At 43.8% G+C, this 14,789-nt stretch overlaps 2 protein-coding genes across 7 annotated transcripts in view; both read left to right on the forward strand.

Moving 5' to 3' along the window:
- The window catches only part of LOC115122218 (retinol dehydrogenase 7-like), a 23,240-nt gene extending 13,242 nt beyond the window's left edge, over window positions 1-9,998 (forward strand). For all 4 annotated transcript variants that reach the window (XM_029651411.2, XM_029651412.2, XM_029651413.2 and 1 more), the window contains one exon: window positions 9,350-9,998. In XM_029651411.2, coding sequence (XP_029507271.2) covers window positions 9,350-9,570 — 221 coding nt within the window. In that variant the 3' untranslated portion in view covers window positions 9,571-9,998. The remainder of the gene's footprint in view (window positions 1-9,349) is intronic.
- Window positions 9,999-10,098: 100 nt separating this feature from the next.
- LOC115122217 (glutaminase kidney isoform, mitochondrial-like) overlaps window positions 10,099-14,789 on the forward strand; it is a 57,374-nt gene continuing 52,683 nt past the window's right edge. For 2 of the 3 annotated variants that reach the window (XR_010459771.1, XM_065004227.1), the window contains exons 1-2: window positions 10,099-13,150; window positions 13,394-13,490. Coding sequence is in view for 1 of the 3 variants with exons in the window: in XM_065004227.1 (XP_064860299.1) it covers window positions 12,933-13,150; window positions 13,394-13,490 (315 nt within the window). In the remaining 2 variants the exon portion in view is untranslated. Of the gene's footprint in view, window positions 13,151-13,393; window positions 13,495-14,789 lie in introns of those variants that run through there. The other variant, XM_065004228.1, reaches the window with a different exon arrangement.

Genomic DNA, 14,789 nt, shown 5'->3' on the forward strand with positions numbered 1-14,789 from the left:
GCAGTGGTAGTAGCAGTAGTAGTGGTGGTAGTGGTGGTAGTGGTAGTAGTAGCAGTAGAAGTGGTAGTGGTAGAAGTGGTAGTAGTGGTAGTAGTAGTGGTGGTGGTGCAGTAGAAGTGGTAGTGGTAGAAGTGGTAGTGGTGGTAGTAGTAGTAGTGGTAGTGGTAGTAGTAGTAGTAGCAGTGGTGGTAGTAGTAGTAGCAGTGGTAGTAGTAGCAGTAGCAGTAGAAGTGGTAGTAGCAGTAGCAGTAGAAGTGGTAGTGGTAGTGGTAGAAGTGCTAGTGGTGGTAGTAGTAGTAGTAGTAGTGGTAGTGGTAGTAGTAGTAGCAGCAGTAGCAGTAGAAGTGGTAGTAGTAGTAGTAGCAGTAGAAGTGGTAGTGGTGGTGGTAGTAATAGTAGTGGTAGTGGTAGTGGTAGGGTAGTAGTAGGTGGTAGTAGTAGTAGTAGCAGTAGCAGTAGAGTGGTAGTGGTAGTAGTGGTAGCAGTAGAAGTGGTAGTGGTGGTGGTAGTAGTAGTAGCAGTAGAAGTGGTAGTGGTGGTGGTAGTAGTAGTAGCAGTAGAAGTGGTAGTGGTGGTGGTAGTAGTAGTAGTAGTAGTAGTAGTGGTAGTAGCAGTAGAAGTGGTAGTGGTAGTAGAAGTGGTAGTGGTGGTAGTAGTAGTGGTAGTGGTAGTAGTAGTAGCAGCAGTAGCAGTAGAAGTGGTAGTAGTAGTAGTAGAAGTGGTAGTGGTGGTGGTAGTAGTAGCAGTAGAAGTGGTAGTGGTGGTGGTAGTAGTAGCAGTGGTAGTGGTAGTGGTAGAAGTGGTAGTAGTAGTAGTAGTAGTAGTAGTAGTAGTGGTAGTGGTGGTGGTGGTAGGTAGTAGTAAGTGGTAGTGGTGGTGGTAGTAGTAGTAGTAGTAGTGGTGGTGTGGTGGTGGTAGTAGTAGTAGAAGTGGTAGTGGTAAGTAGTAGTGGTAGAGAGTGGTGGTTGTGGTGGTGGTAGTAGTAGTAGTAGAAGTGGTAGCGGCAAGTGGTAGGTGGTAGTAGTAGTACCAGTAGAGTGGTAGTGGTAGTGGCAGTAGTAAGTGGTAGTGGTGGTGGTAGAAGTGGTAGTGGTGGTAGTGGTAGTGGTAGTAGTAGTAGCAGCAGTAGCAGTAGAAGTGGTAGTAGTAGTAGTAGCAGTAGCAGTAGAAGTGGTAGTAGTAGTAGTAGCAGTAGAAGTGGTAGTAGTAGTAGTAGCAGTAGAGGTGGTGGTAGTAGTAGTAGTAGTAGAAGTGGTAGCGGCAGTGGTAGTAGTAGCAGTAGAAGTGGTAGTAGTAGTAGCAGTAGAAGTGGTAGTGGTAGGTAGAAGTGGTAGTGGTAGTAGTAGTGGTAGTGGTAGTAGTAGTAGCAGCAGTAGCAGTAGAAGTGGTAGTAGTAGTAGTAGCAGTAGAAGTGGTAGTGGTGGTGGTAGTAGTAGTAGTAGAAGAAGTGGTAGCGGCAGTGGTAGTAGTAGTAGTAGTAGCAGTAGAAGTGGTAGTGGTGGTGGTAGTAGTAGTAGTAGAAGTGGTAGTGGTGGTGGTAGTAGTAGTAGTAGCAGTAGAAGTGGTAGTGGTGGTGGTAGTAGTAGTAGTAGCAGTGGTAGTAGTAGTAGTAGCAGTAGAAGTGGTGAGTGGTAGTAGTAGTAGCAGTAGAAGTGGTGTAGTAGTAGAAGTGGTAGTGGTGGTAGTAGTAGTAGTAGTAGTAGTAGTAGTGGTAGTGGTAGTAGCAGTAGAAGTGGTAGTAGTAGTAGTGGTGGTGGTGGTGTAGTAGTAGTAGTAGTAGTAGTAGTAGCAGTAGAAGTGGTAGTGGTGGTGGTAGTAGTAGTAGTAGTAGAAGTGGTAGCGGCAGTGGTAGTAGTAGTGGTAGTGGTGGTGGTGGTGGTGGTAGTAGTAGAAGTGGTAGCGGCAGTGGTAGTAGTAGTAGCAGTAAGTGGTAGTGGTGGTGGTAGTAGTAGTAGTAGTGTGGTAGTGGTGTGGTGTAGTAGTAGTAGTAGCAGTAGAAGTGGTAGTGGTGGTGGTAGTAGTAGTAGTAGAAGTGGTAGCGGCAGTGGTAGTAGTAGTAGTAGTAGCAGTAGAAGTGGTAGTGGTGGTGGTAGTAGTAGTAGTAGAAGTGGTAGCGGCAGTGGTAGCGGCAGTGGTAGTAGCAGTAGCAGTGGTAGTGGTGGTGGTAGTAGTAGTGGTAGCGGCAGTGGTAGTAGTAGTAGTGGTAGTGGTAGTGGTGGTGGTAGTAGTAGAAGTGGTAGTGGTAGTAGTAGTAGTAGTAGAAGTGGTAGTGGTAGTAGTAGTAGTAGAAGTGGTAGTGGTGGTGGTAGTAGTAGTAGTAGTAGAAGTGGTAGCGGCAGTGGTAGTAGTAGCAGTAGAAGTGGTAGTGGTGGTGGTAGTAGTAGCAGTAGAAGTGGTAGTGGTGGTGGTAGTAGTAGTAGTAGAAGTGGTAGCGGTGGTGGTAGTAGTAGTAAAAGTGGTAGTGGTAGCAGAAGAAGTGGTAGTAGTAGTAGTAGTAGCAGTAGAAGTGGTAGTGGTGGTGGTAGTAGTAGTAGTAGAAGTGGTAGTAGTAGTAGTAGCAGTAGAAGTGGTAGTGGTGGTGGTAGTAGTAGAAGTGGTAGTGGTGGTGGTAGTAGTAGTAGAAGTGGTAGTGGTGGTGGTAGAAGTGGTAGCGGCAGTGGTAGTAGTAGCAGAAGAAGTGGTAGTAGTAGTAGTAGCAGTAGAAGTGGTAGTGGTGGTGGTAGTAGTAGTAGTAGAAGTGGTAGTGGTGGTGGTAGTAGTAGAAGTGGTAGTAGTAGTAGTAGCAGAAGAAGTGGTAGTAGTAGTAGTAGCAGTAGAAGTGGTAGTGGTTGTGGTAGTAGTAGTAGTAGTAGAAGTGGTAGTGGTGGTGGTAGTAGTAGTAGTAGAAGTGGTAGTAGTAGTAGTAGCAGTAGAAGTGGTAGTGGTGGTAGTAGTAGTAGTAGTAGAAGTGGTAGCGGCAGTGGTAGTAGTAGCAGTAGTAGCAGTAGAAGTGGTAGTAGTAGTAGCAGTAGAAGTGGTAGTGGTAGTGGTAGTGGTAGTGGTGGTAGTAGTAGTAGTAGTAGTGGTAGTGGTAGTAGTAGTAGCAGCAGTAGCAGTAGAAGTGGTAGTAGTAGTAGTAGCAGTAAAAGTGGTAGTGGTGGTGGTAGTAGTAGTAGTAGAAGTGGTAGCGGCAGTGGTAGTAGTAGTAGTAGTAGCAGTAGAAGTGGTAGTGGTGGTGGTAGTAGTAGTAGTAGAAGTGGTAGCGGCAGTGGTAGTAGTAGTAGTAGCAGTAGCAGTAGAAGTGGTAGTAGTAGTAGCAGTAGAAGTGGTAGTAGTAGTAGCAGTAGCAGTAGAAGTGGTAGTGGTAGAAGTGGTAGTGGTGGTAGTAGTAGTAGTAGTAGTAGTGGTAGTGGTAGTAGTAGTAGCAGCAGCAGTAGAAGTGGTAGTAGTAGTAGTAGAAGTGGTAGTGGTAGTAGTAGTAGTAGAAGTGGTAGCGGCAGTGGTAGTAGTAGTAGTAGTAGCAGTAGAAGTGGTAGTGGTGGTGGTAGTAGTAGTAGTAGAAGTGGTAGTGGTGGTGGTAGTAGTAGTAGTAGCAGTAGTAGTGGTGGTGGTAGTAGTAGTATAGTAGTAGTAAGTGGTAGTAGTAGTAGTGGCAGTAGAGAGTGGTAGTGGTGGTGGTAGTAGTAGTGGTAGTAGTGGTGGTAGTAGTGGTGTGTTAGTAGTGGTGGTGGTAGTAGGTAGTAGTAGTAAAAGTGGTAGCGGTGGTGGTAGAGTGGTAGTGGTAGTAGTAGCAGTAGTAGTAGTGGTGGTAGTAGTAGTAGTAGAAGTGGTAGCAGGCAGTGGTAGTAGTAGGGTAGTAGTAGTAGTAGTGGCAGTGGTAGTGGTGGTAGTAGTAGTAGTGGCAGTAGAAGTGGTAGTGGTGGGAAGTGGTAGTGGTGGTGGTAGTAGTAGTAGTAGTAGGTAGTGGTAGTAGTGGTGGCAGTAGCAGCAGTAGAAGTGGTAGTGGTAGTAGTAGAGTGGTAGTGGTGGTAGTAGTAGTAGAAGTGGTAGTGGCAGTGGTAGTAGTAGTAGTAGCAGTGGTGGTAGTGGTGGTAGTAGTGGTGGTAGTAGTAGTATTGCAGTAAAAGTGGTAGTGGTGGTGGTAGTAGCAGTAGTAGTAGTAGTAGTAGTGGTAGCGGCAGTGGTGGTGGTGGTAGTAGTAGTAGTAGTAGCAGTAGAAGTGGTAGTGGTGGTGGTAGTAGTAGTAGTAGAAGTGGTAGCGGCAGTGGTAGTAGTAGTGGTAGTAGCAGTAGAAGTGGTAGTGGTGGTGGTAGTAGTAAAGTGGTAGCGGCAGTGGTAGTAGTAGTAGTAGTAGCAGTAGAAGTGGTAGTGGTGGTGGTAGTAGTAGTAGTAGTAGTGGTAGTGGTAGTAGTGGTAGTAGCAGTAGCAGTAGGTGAGTGGTGGTGGTAGTGGTAGTGGTAAGTGGTAGTGGTGGTAGTAGTAGTAGTAGTGTAGTGGTAGTAGTAGTGCAGCAATGAGTCAGTGGTAGTAGTAGTAGCAGTAAGGTGGTGGTGGTGGTAGTAGTAGTAGTAGTAGAAGTGGTAGTGGTGGTGGTAGTAGTAGTGAGTAGTGGTAGTGGTGTGGTAGAAGTGGTAGAGTGGTGCGGTAGTAGTAGTAGCAGTAGAGAAGTGGTAGGTGGTAGTAGTAGTAGTAGCAGTAGAAGTGGTAGTGGTGGTGGTGGTAGGTAGTAGTAGTAGTAAGTGGTAGCAGTAGAAGTGGTAGTGGTGGTGGTAGTGGTAGTAGTAGTGGGTGGCGGTAGTGGTAGTAGTAGTAGTAGTAGTGGTAGTGGTGGTGGTGGTGGTAGTAGTAGAAGTGGTGCGGTGGTGGTGGTAGTAGTAGTAGTAGCAGTGGTGGTGGGTGGTAGTGGTGGTGGTAGTAGTAGTAGTAGTGGTAGCAGTGTGGTGGTAGTGGTAGTAGTAGCAGTAGAAGTGGTAGTGGTGGTGGTAGTAGTGTAGTAGAGTGGTAGCGGCAGTGGTAGTGGTAGTAGTAGTGGTGGTAGTAGTAGGTAGTGGTGGTAGTAGTGGTAGTAGAAGTGGTAGTGGTGGTGGTAGTAGTAGTAGTAAGTGGTAGTGGTGGTGGTAGTAGTAGTAGTAGAGTGGTAGTGGCAGTGGTGGTGGTAGTGTAGCAGTAGTAGTGGTAGTGGTGGTGGTAGTAGTAGTAGTAGCAGTAGTGGTAGTGGTGGTGGTAGTAGTAGTAAAAGTGGTGCGGCAGTGGTAGTAGTAGTAGTAGTAGTAGTAGTGGTGGTGGTAGTAGTAGTAGCAGAAGTGGTAGTGGTGGTGGTAGTAGTAGTAGTAGAAGTGGTAGTGGTGGTAGTAGTAGGAAGGTGGTGGTAGTAGTAGTAGCAGTAGAGTGGTAGTGGTGGTAGTAGTAGTAGTGGTAGTGGTAGTGGTGGTGGTAGTAGCAGTAGAAGTGGTAGTGGTGGTGGTAGTAGTAGTAGTAGAGTGGTAGTGGTGGTGGTAGTAGTAGTAGCAGCAGTGGTAGTAGAAGTGGTAGTGGTGGTAGTAGAGAAGTGGTAGTGGTGGTGGTAGTAGTAGTAGTAGCAGTGGTAGTGGTGGTGGTAGTAGTAGTAGAAGTGGTAGTGGTGGTGGTAGTAGTAGTAGTGAAGTGGTAGCGGCAGTAGTAGTAGCAGTAGAAGTGGTAGTGGTGGTGGTAGTAGTAGTAGTAGAAGTGGTAGTGGTGGTGGTAGTAGTAGTAGTAGCAGTAGAAGTGGTAGTGGTGGTAGTAGTAGTAGCAGTAGAAGTGGTAGTAGTAGTAGTAGTAGCAGTAGAAGTGGTAGTGGTGGTGGTGGTAGTAGTAGTAGTAGTAGTAGTAGCAGTAGAAGTGGTAGTGGTGGTGGTAGTAGTAGTAGTAGTAGAAGTGGTAGCGGCAGTGGTAGTAGTAGTAGTAGTAGCAGTAGAAGTGGTAGTGGTGGTGGTAGTAGTAGAAGTGGTAGCGGCAGTGGTAGTAGTAGTAGTAGTAGCAGTAGAAGTGGTGGTGGTGGTAGTAGTAGTAGTAGAAGTGGTAGCGGCAGTGGTAGTAGTAGTAGTAGTAGCAGTAGTGGTAGTGGTGGTGGTAAGTGGTAGTGGTAGTGGTAGTGGTGGTGGTGGTAGTAGTAGTAGTGGTAGTGGTAGTAGTAGTGGTAAGCGTAGTAGTGGCGTGGTAGTAGCGGTAGTGGTAGTGGTAGTGGTAGTAGCAGTAGTAGTGGTGGTAGTAGTAGTAGTAGCAGTGGTGGTGGTAGTGGTGGTAGTAGTAGTAGTAGCAGTAAGTGGTAGTGGTAGTGGTAGTAGTAGTAGTGAGTGGTAGCGGCAGTGGTAGTAGTAGCAGTAGCAGTGGTGGTGGTAGTAGTAGTAGTAGAAGTGGTAGCGGTGGTGGTAGTAGTGGTAGTGGTGGTAGTGGTAGTAGTAGCAGGAAGTGGTAGTAGTAGTAGTAGCAGTAGGTGGTAGTGGTGGTGGTAGTAGTAGTAGTAGAAGTGGTAGTGGTGGTGGTAGTAGTGGTAGTGGTAGTAGTAGTGAAGTAGAGTGGTAGTGGTGGTAGTAGTAGTAGCAGTAGAGTGGTAGTGGTGGTGGTAGTAGTAGTAGGTGGTAGTGGTGGTGGTAGTAGTAGTAGAAGTGGTAGTGGTGGTAGTAGTAGTAGCAGTGGAAGCGGCAGTGGTAGTAATGGTAGAAGTGGTAGTAGTAGTAGTAGCAGTAGTGGTAGTGGTGGTGGTAGTAGTAGTAGTAAGTGGTGGTGGTAGTAGTAGTAGTAGCAGAAGAAGTGGTGGTAGTAGTAGTAGTAGCAGTAGAAGTGGTAGTGGTGGTGGTAGTAGAAGTGGTAGTGGTGGTGGTAGTAGTAGTAGTAGAAGTGGTAGTAGTAGTAGTAGCAGTAGAAGTGGTAGTGGTGGTAGTAGTAGTAGCAGTAGAAGTGGTAGTGGTGGTGGTAGTAGTAGTAGTAGAAGTGGTAGTGGTGGTGGTAGTAGTAGTAGTAGTAGCAGTAGAAGTGGTGGTGGTGGTAGTAGTAGTAGTAGAAGTGGTAGTGGTGGTGGTAGTAGTAGTAGTAGAAGTGGTAGTGGTAGTGGTGGTAGTAGTAGAAGTGGTAGTGGTAGTGGTGGTAGTAGTAGTAGTGGTAGTGGTAGTGGTGGTAGTAGTAGTAGCAGTAGAAGTGGTAGTGGTGGTGGTAGTAGTAGTAGCAGTAGAAGTGGTAGTGGTGGTGGTGGTAGTAGTAGTAGAAGTGGTAGTGGTGGTGGTAGTAGTAGTAGTAGAAGTGGTAGTGGTGGTGGTAGTAGTAGCAGTAGAAGTGGTAGTGGTGGTGGTAGTAGTAGTAGTAGAAGTGGTAGTGGTGGTGGTAGTAGTAGTAGTAGTAGTAGCAGTAGAAGTGGTAGTGGTGGTGGTGGTAGTAGTAGTAGTAGAAGTGGTAGTGGTGGTGGTAGTAGTAGTAGTAGAAGTGGTAGTGGTGGTAGTAGTAGTAGTAGAAGTGGTGGTGGTAGTAGTAGTAGTAGTAGCAGTAGAAGTGGTAGTGGTGGTGGTAGTAGTAGTAGTAGAAGTGGTAGTGGTGGTGGTAGTAGTAGTAGTAGAAGTGGTAGTGGTGGTGGTAGTAGTAGTAGTAGTAGAAGTGGTAGTGGTGGTGGTAGTAGTAGTAGTAAGTGGTAGTGGTGGTGGTAGTAGTAGTAGTAGAGAGTGGTAGTGGTGGTGGTAGTAGTAGTAGTAGAAGTGGTAGTGGTGGTGGTAGTAGTAGTAGTAGAAGTGGTAGTGGTGGTGGTAGTAGTAGTAGTAGAAGTGGTAGTGGTGGTGGTAGAAGTGGAAGTGGTAGTGGTGGTAGTAGTAGTAGTAGAAGTGGTGGTGGTAGTAGTAGTAGTAGTAGCAGTAGAAGTGGTAGTGGTGGTGGTAGTAGTAGTAGTAGAAGTGGTAGTGGTGGTGGTAGTAGTAGTAGTAGAAGTGGTAGTGGTGGTGGTAGTAGTAGCAGTAGAAGTGGTAGTGGTGGTGGTAGTAGCAGTGAGTGGTAGTGGTGGTGGTAGTAGTAGTAGTAGTAGTAGATAGTGTGGTAGTGGTGGTGGTAGTAGTAGTAGTAGAAGTGGTAGTGGTGGTGGTAGTAGTAGTAGTAGAAGTGGTAGTGGTGGTGGTAGTAGTAGCAGTAGAAGTGGTAGTGGTGGTGGTAGTAGTAGTAGTAGAAGTGGTAGTGGTGGTGGTAGTAGTAGTAGTAGAAGTGGTAGTGGTGGTGGTAGTAGTAGTAGTAGAAGTGGTAGTGGTGGTGGTAGTAGTAGTAGTAGAAGTGGTAGTGGTGGTGGTAGTAGTAGTAGTAGAAGTGGTAGTGGTGGTAGTAGTAGTAGCAGTAGAAGTGGTAGTGGTGGTGGTAGTAGTAGTAGTAGAAGTGGTAGTGGTGGTGGTAGTAGTAGCAGTAGAAGTGGTAGTAGTGGTGGTGGTAGTAGTAGAAGTGGTAGTGGTGGTGGTAGTAGTAGTAGCAGAAGTGGTAGTGGTGGTGGTAGTAGTAGCAGTAGAAGTGGTAGTGGTGGTGGTAGTAGTAGTAGTAGAAGTGGTAGTGGTGGTGGTAGTACTAGTAGTAGAAGTGGTAGTGGTGGTGGTAGTAGTAGCAGTAGAAGTGGTAGTGGTGGTGGTAGTAGTAGCAGTAGAAGTGGTAGTGGTGGTGGTAGTAGTAGTAGTAGAAGTGGTAGTGGTGGTGGTAGTAGTAGCAGTAGAAGAAGGTCATCTGTCAGATGAGACGTTGGAATAAACCGTGGTCCTGTCTTTCACACACAGGGTTAAAACCAGGGGTTGGAACCGGTTCAGGGAACAGAACCCCATTTTTGGGGGGAGGAAGCAAATCAGAACTGGGGACGAAAGTTCTCTATACTGTTATGGAACAGAACAATTATTTAAAAGCGTGGGAACCAGTTAATGTTCTTTGATAATAATAATTTGAGGGGGGGGCTGGTTATATTTGAAAGTAATGTCAAGCTAAATAAAAAAAATAAAAAACTTAATGATTTCAGGAGGTTTAAAAAAATAACAGAAAATAACAATAGAAACTGGTCCAAAACTTTATTTTACTGGTCGGAACAGTGGAATGGCATGAACAAAAATTATTAGAGTTCTGTTCAGAACGAAACGATTGGAAAATAATTTGTTAAAACCTCTAGTCTTGTTTAAGTGTCAATGGAATTTGCTGCTAAATCTCATTAGTAGAAAATCCCATTGACATTTGTCTCACGACCATCCTGGCTATCATGCTACATCCAGCTTATCATCCAATTGGTTTCTGGCTTCAACCCCTCTCCTCTTCACTTTTCTTTTCTCCTCTGCTCTCCTCTGTAGTCCTCCCATTGGCCGTACAAATTCCTAACAGTTTTAACAATATCCTCTTCCCCCCCAAACCGATCCAGACATCCAGATCCAAAGGTTGATCATGAATGCATCTTGTGACTCTGACCTGAGTAAAGTGACTAACTGCATGGAGCATGCCTTGATGTCTTCCTACCCCCGAACCCGCTACAGTGCCGGCTGGGACGCCAAGTTTGGATGGATCCCTCTCTCTTACATGCCATCCTGTGTCATCGATATTGGGCTGAAACTGGTGATGCCGCGTCCTGCTAAGAGTGTGTAGAGTTGCATTTAAAATAGTTAATACAATACATAATGCAATACAATCCTATACTAAACTATTTTTAAAAAACAGTATATTGTTTTGAGTTTAAACGTACAGAATGTAGAGTAGTCTACACAATTGTACCTGAAACTTAATTCAATGCATTTCTTTACAGGCCTACTGTCGGTGTTTTGAAGCTAGATTATATCCTAGAGTTATGAAAGAAAACAGCATGGAATATTTGAATAGTTATGTTTGGGAACCCACTGTGCCTTTTTTTTCACCATTATTTATGTTGCTAAATTTCAAGCAATATTTAAAGTTTTACAGGCAAAAGCTTTATTACCTACAACAAGCAGTTTGAACATCGTTCAATAAGGCTGGAAGAACTGATGTCCATTATATGAACACAAATAATAAAATGAGACCAATTCATGATTTTTAAAGCTCATCGTCTCATTGTCAGCCTGTTAGGATTTCTCCCCACTGTGAGTTGGTCAAAGTATTTCAAAACATAGCCTATAGGAACCATATCGGGGCGGCAGCGTAACCTAGTGGTTACAGCGTTGGACTAGTAACCGGAAGGTTGCAAGTTCAAACCCCCGAGCTGACAAGGTACAAATCTGTCGTTCTGCCCCTGAACAGGCAGTTAACCCACCATTCCTAGGCCGTCATTGAAAATAAGAACTTGTTCTTAACTGACTTGCCTAGTTAAATAAAGGTAAAAAAATATATATCGGTCTGTTGATTTAACCAAACAGTTCATCGTACAGCTCTGCTCTGTAGCCTCTGCCTAAATCGGTTCATTGTAAACAAAGTGACATGTTGGTTAATGGTTACATGATGCAGATTCTTGAGTATTTGAATACATTATATATTTGGCATCAAACCTTGTGTTTGTCATCTGCCAGAATATGCCATGTCTTCAAGCTTGATTGTACAGTACTTTCCCATTGGTCGCTGTGCTGACTGAACTGGAGTGTGTACCTCGTACATTTTTCAATCACCCACATGAGAACAGTATGTCCCACAAACCAATTAGTAGATGGGAGAGGCAGGACTTGCAGCTCAACAAGCATCTAAAATAGAACCAAAGTTAATGGATATACTTACAAGATACACGTCGCTCCGCCCTAACAATGGGAGTCGTTGTCCACAGTGTCAGGGCGGGCTGTCTAGCCGCCTATCCTTTCTCTGGATTGGTGCATACATCTCCTTATTGTAATCATCATTTGAACATTCGATGAGGGTTGGTGACGACAACCGTCTGTCTTCAATGGAGAGAGACACTAGAAGTTGTCCTACTTATATTAGTAAACTCGTAACGACTTAAGCATTACGAAACTTCTATTGGCTTAAAACAACCTCAAGTAGCAAATATTATTTTTTGGAATGAACAAATTTGACACTCATTGACCTCCATACAAAAAGTCCTTGCTTTTAGTGGGCGAAACAACGCCACCTGCTGGATGGAGACATGTTTTCCGCCGAATTGCGCCTCTCTTCCTCAGTGATAGAACAAGTTGTACTTTAGCGTCTGTCAATACGGACCACGTTGAAGCTCGCTAGCAGTTTGGATGAAATGAGTGAATAACATGTACGTGTAAATTAGTAATGGGAAGTTCGGCTCTTTTTAATAACTCATCTGTTCGACTCGTTCAGTAAAAATAACGAATATTCTGACTGACTCATTTCGTTCATTTTGAGTCATTAATGTCAAAAGCATGCAGACTTGTATGTTTTTGGTTCTACAAAGCTGTGTCCATAAAAAGCATGCAGATACTGTATGTTTTTGGTTCTACAAAGCTGTGTCCATAATTTATTATTGCACCATGCGATCAATTACCAGTTCTAAACATGTATTTTTCTTCTCTATGATATTATTGCTGTCTGCAGTGCAACTTGATCTATTGTACGGATGTTTTTTCGGAGCAAGTCTCTGGAGCCATGGGCCAGAGAGCGTATTAAATCTTGCTGTATAGTCACTGCGGTCAGCAGGTCAGACGAACGACAAAATGAACGAGTCACTCAGGAAAAAAATTATTCATGACTCTCGATTTAGTAAAAGGAGTCGTTCAAAAATACAAAATCTTTCGCGAACAGCACATCACTAGCGTACATTTCTGTTTGCAACGCTCCGGCACGCAACGCGGTTTGGTCCACAGGTGCAGAGCGCTTGATTTGCCCGTTTTGACTACCTGTTTAAGAGCGTAGTCAAAACTACAAATGTCTGAGTATTCCATGCAAAACAAATAACACCTTTAGCTCTATCAGTTACATTATCTACATGATCTATTAATCCCCAGTTTACAATTGGCTCATTCATCCCCCTCCTCTCCCCTGTAACTCTCCAATTTACCCGGTAAAATAACGAATAAATAAAAAATCAAACAAATTATCAGCATTTGCCGATGTAACGTTACTGTTGGCGGATAATGTGTTCACTTTACAAGCTACCGGTAGAAACGTTGTACAGTTGGCTTAACAGTGGTAAGTAGACCTAATGCACTTTTTCTACAATCAACGTAGGCCTACCTAGCGAAGTTAGCTAACGTTTTCCCCCTTTCAACATGGATTAACATTGATTTTAGTAGCATTTAAGAATTGCTGCAGACATACATGATTGGCTACATTGACTGATTGACCACGTCTAATTTGCTTGATAGTTAGCTAGCTAATAATAGATCACGTTAATATGGCTAGTTAACAAGATAACTTTCAGGGTATAAACTAGATGGCTATATCCAGATATTGTTTGATTTGCTTTCCATATACTGTAGTGGTGATGACAGTAGTCCGACTGACAACTTTACCAGGAGGACTTACCAATGTCAAGCTCTTTCTGAAAGTCTAATATCCGATGAAGCAAGATGAATTACACATATTGTTTGCTTAGCGTTACATGACAAATGGAAAAATGATCAGTTGAAGTTTACATATCATGAAAAGCATGCAGTTATTTACTGTATAACTCAGATGATAGAGCTAAATGTGGAATCATCAGAAATATCTAGTTCTGACTATGTTCTTCAACGTGATAATATTAAAACCAAATGGTTCTAAACATTTATTTAACAATCCTTTGAAAAGGGCACTGTAGTTTAGCGGACCTGGGGGTTTCCTTGCTCCCCAGCAGCCAAGTTGACCTGCTATAAATACACACTCCGACGTCATCGGCGCAGTTTTCCTCTTGTGCGCTCATGACAAGTTTCGAACGTGAATACGAGATTGCTGCCTAGATACCTGTAGTCGGTTGACCAGAACGGACTTATCAGACTAAGGGTAAATAGTGGAGAAAGTAACGGAAATACTATCGAAAAGGTATCCGAAGGCAGTTATTTATCCTTAAATGCTTTTATTTTTGTAAAGTTAGTGTAACCATGCACTGTTTGAAAATATTACGGGTGACCAACGCAGCAGCTGTTGAAACTTTGAAAGACACGACTAAAATAGTTTTTAAAAAGGTTTGTTACAACGTTTTATTACCGTGTTGTCGTCGTAATGTTAAAGTTCAACCGGCACAATATTTCAACACAAGCTCAACAGATCAGCACCGCATCGGAACAACCTCAGACATGGACCACGTGCTTTCCAAACTGTGAGTTTGTGTTTTTATTGTTCCAGTTCAGACAGTTCATTTGTGTTATGTATTGATTGGCAGATATTAATTTACTGTGTGTGTGTGTGAATCACATATAGGCCTATGTTATTGTATATTCAAAACACGGCTTGTCTCCATTCTCCTCAATCATCCATTACTCTTTATAAATAGCCAATCAAGTTGTGTATGTCTGTGTTGTTTAAAGCTGACAATTTCCCTCTTCACTGTATGTATATGTAGGAGCAGTGGGAAGGGTCTCTTCTCAGAGGTAGAAGATATGCTGTTCTACACCATCACAGAGGGTCAGAAACAAGTCCCCGTCTCACACTTTATCTCTGTGAGTAAGTACACACATCCGTTAACCTATACAGAAAAGAGTAGGTTGTTAGGTTGTAAATTAAATACCTTACTCTGTCACAACCCTCCTTGACAACAAACTCTCTCTTGATGTAGACATACAGCCACAAACACAAAAGCACATTCTTGTTCTCTCGCTCCCTCTGTCTCGCTCCCTCCCACACACACACACACAAAAACACTGAAGAACAGACATTTATTTGCAAATAAAGATACAAAATCTGTCATAAGAGATGATCTATGAGACTTGATGTAATTCTGCTCTCACTCAAACGTCGTCTTTCCACCATTTGAGCTATACTTACTCCAGGTATGCTGAGTGCAAGGGTTATTGAAGACTTGGGGCCACCAAACTGCCACTGTGGCAGTGCCAACTCTCTTTACTTTGAGGAAGTAGGGTAATTATGTGCTAGAGAGGACGTAGGGTCCTTATGAGGAATGGAGGAAGTAGGGTAATTAGGAGGAAGTAGGGTAATTAGGAGGAAGGGAGGAAGTAGGGTAATTATGTGCGAGAGAGGAAATAGGGTCCTTATGAGGAATGGAGGAAATAGGGTAATTATTAGGAAGGGAGGACGTAGGGTAATTAGGAGGAAGAGAGGAAGTAGGGTAATTAGGAGGAAGGGAGGGAATAGGGTAGTTATGAGGAATATGGTAATTATGAGGAAGGGAGGAAGTAGGATAATTATGAGGAAGGGAGGAAGTAGGGTATTTATGAGGAATATGGTAATTATGAGGATGGGAGGAAGTAGGGTAATTATGAGGAATATGGTAATTATGAGGAAGGGGGAGTGGGGTAGTTATGAGGAATATGGTAATTATGAGGACGGGAGGAGTTAGGGTAATTATGTTAGGGAGGAGGTAGGGTAATTATGAGGAAGGGAAGAGGTAGGGTAATTACGAGGAATATGGTAATTCTGAGGAAGGGAGGAGGTAGGGTAATTACGAGGAATATGGTAATTATGAGGAAGGGAGGAGGTAGGGTAATTATGAGGAATATGGTAATTATGAGGAAGGGAGGAGGTAGGGTAATTATGAGGAATGTGGTTATTATGAGCAAGGAAAGACGTGCAACAAGTGAGGCGTACATCGAGTACATCCCTTGTGCAAGCTGACATGGTGTTCATTGCAAATTGAATTGCAGTGTTTGACATAGACAGTGCAACTATCAGGAGAAACATAATATTCTGCATAGCATACTTTCCCAATGTAGACGTCAAGACAGGCCAATGTACTGTAGTCCCCTATAGTAGGTTACAGATATTCATATCCATATGAATTT

The sequence above is a fragment of the Oncorhynchus nerka genome, linkage group LG2 (assembly GCF_034236695.1).
Source record: "Oncorhynchus nerka isolate Pitt River linkage group LG2, Oner_Uvic_2.0, whole genome shotgun sequence".
Classification (NCBI taxonomy): Eukaryota; Metazoa; Chordata; class Actinopteri; order Salmoniformes; family Salmonidae; genus Oncorhynchus; species Oncorhynchus nerka.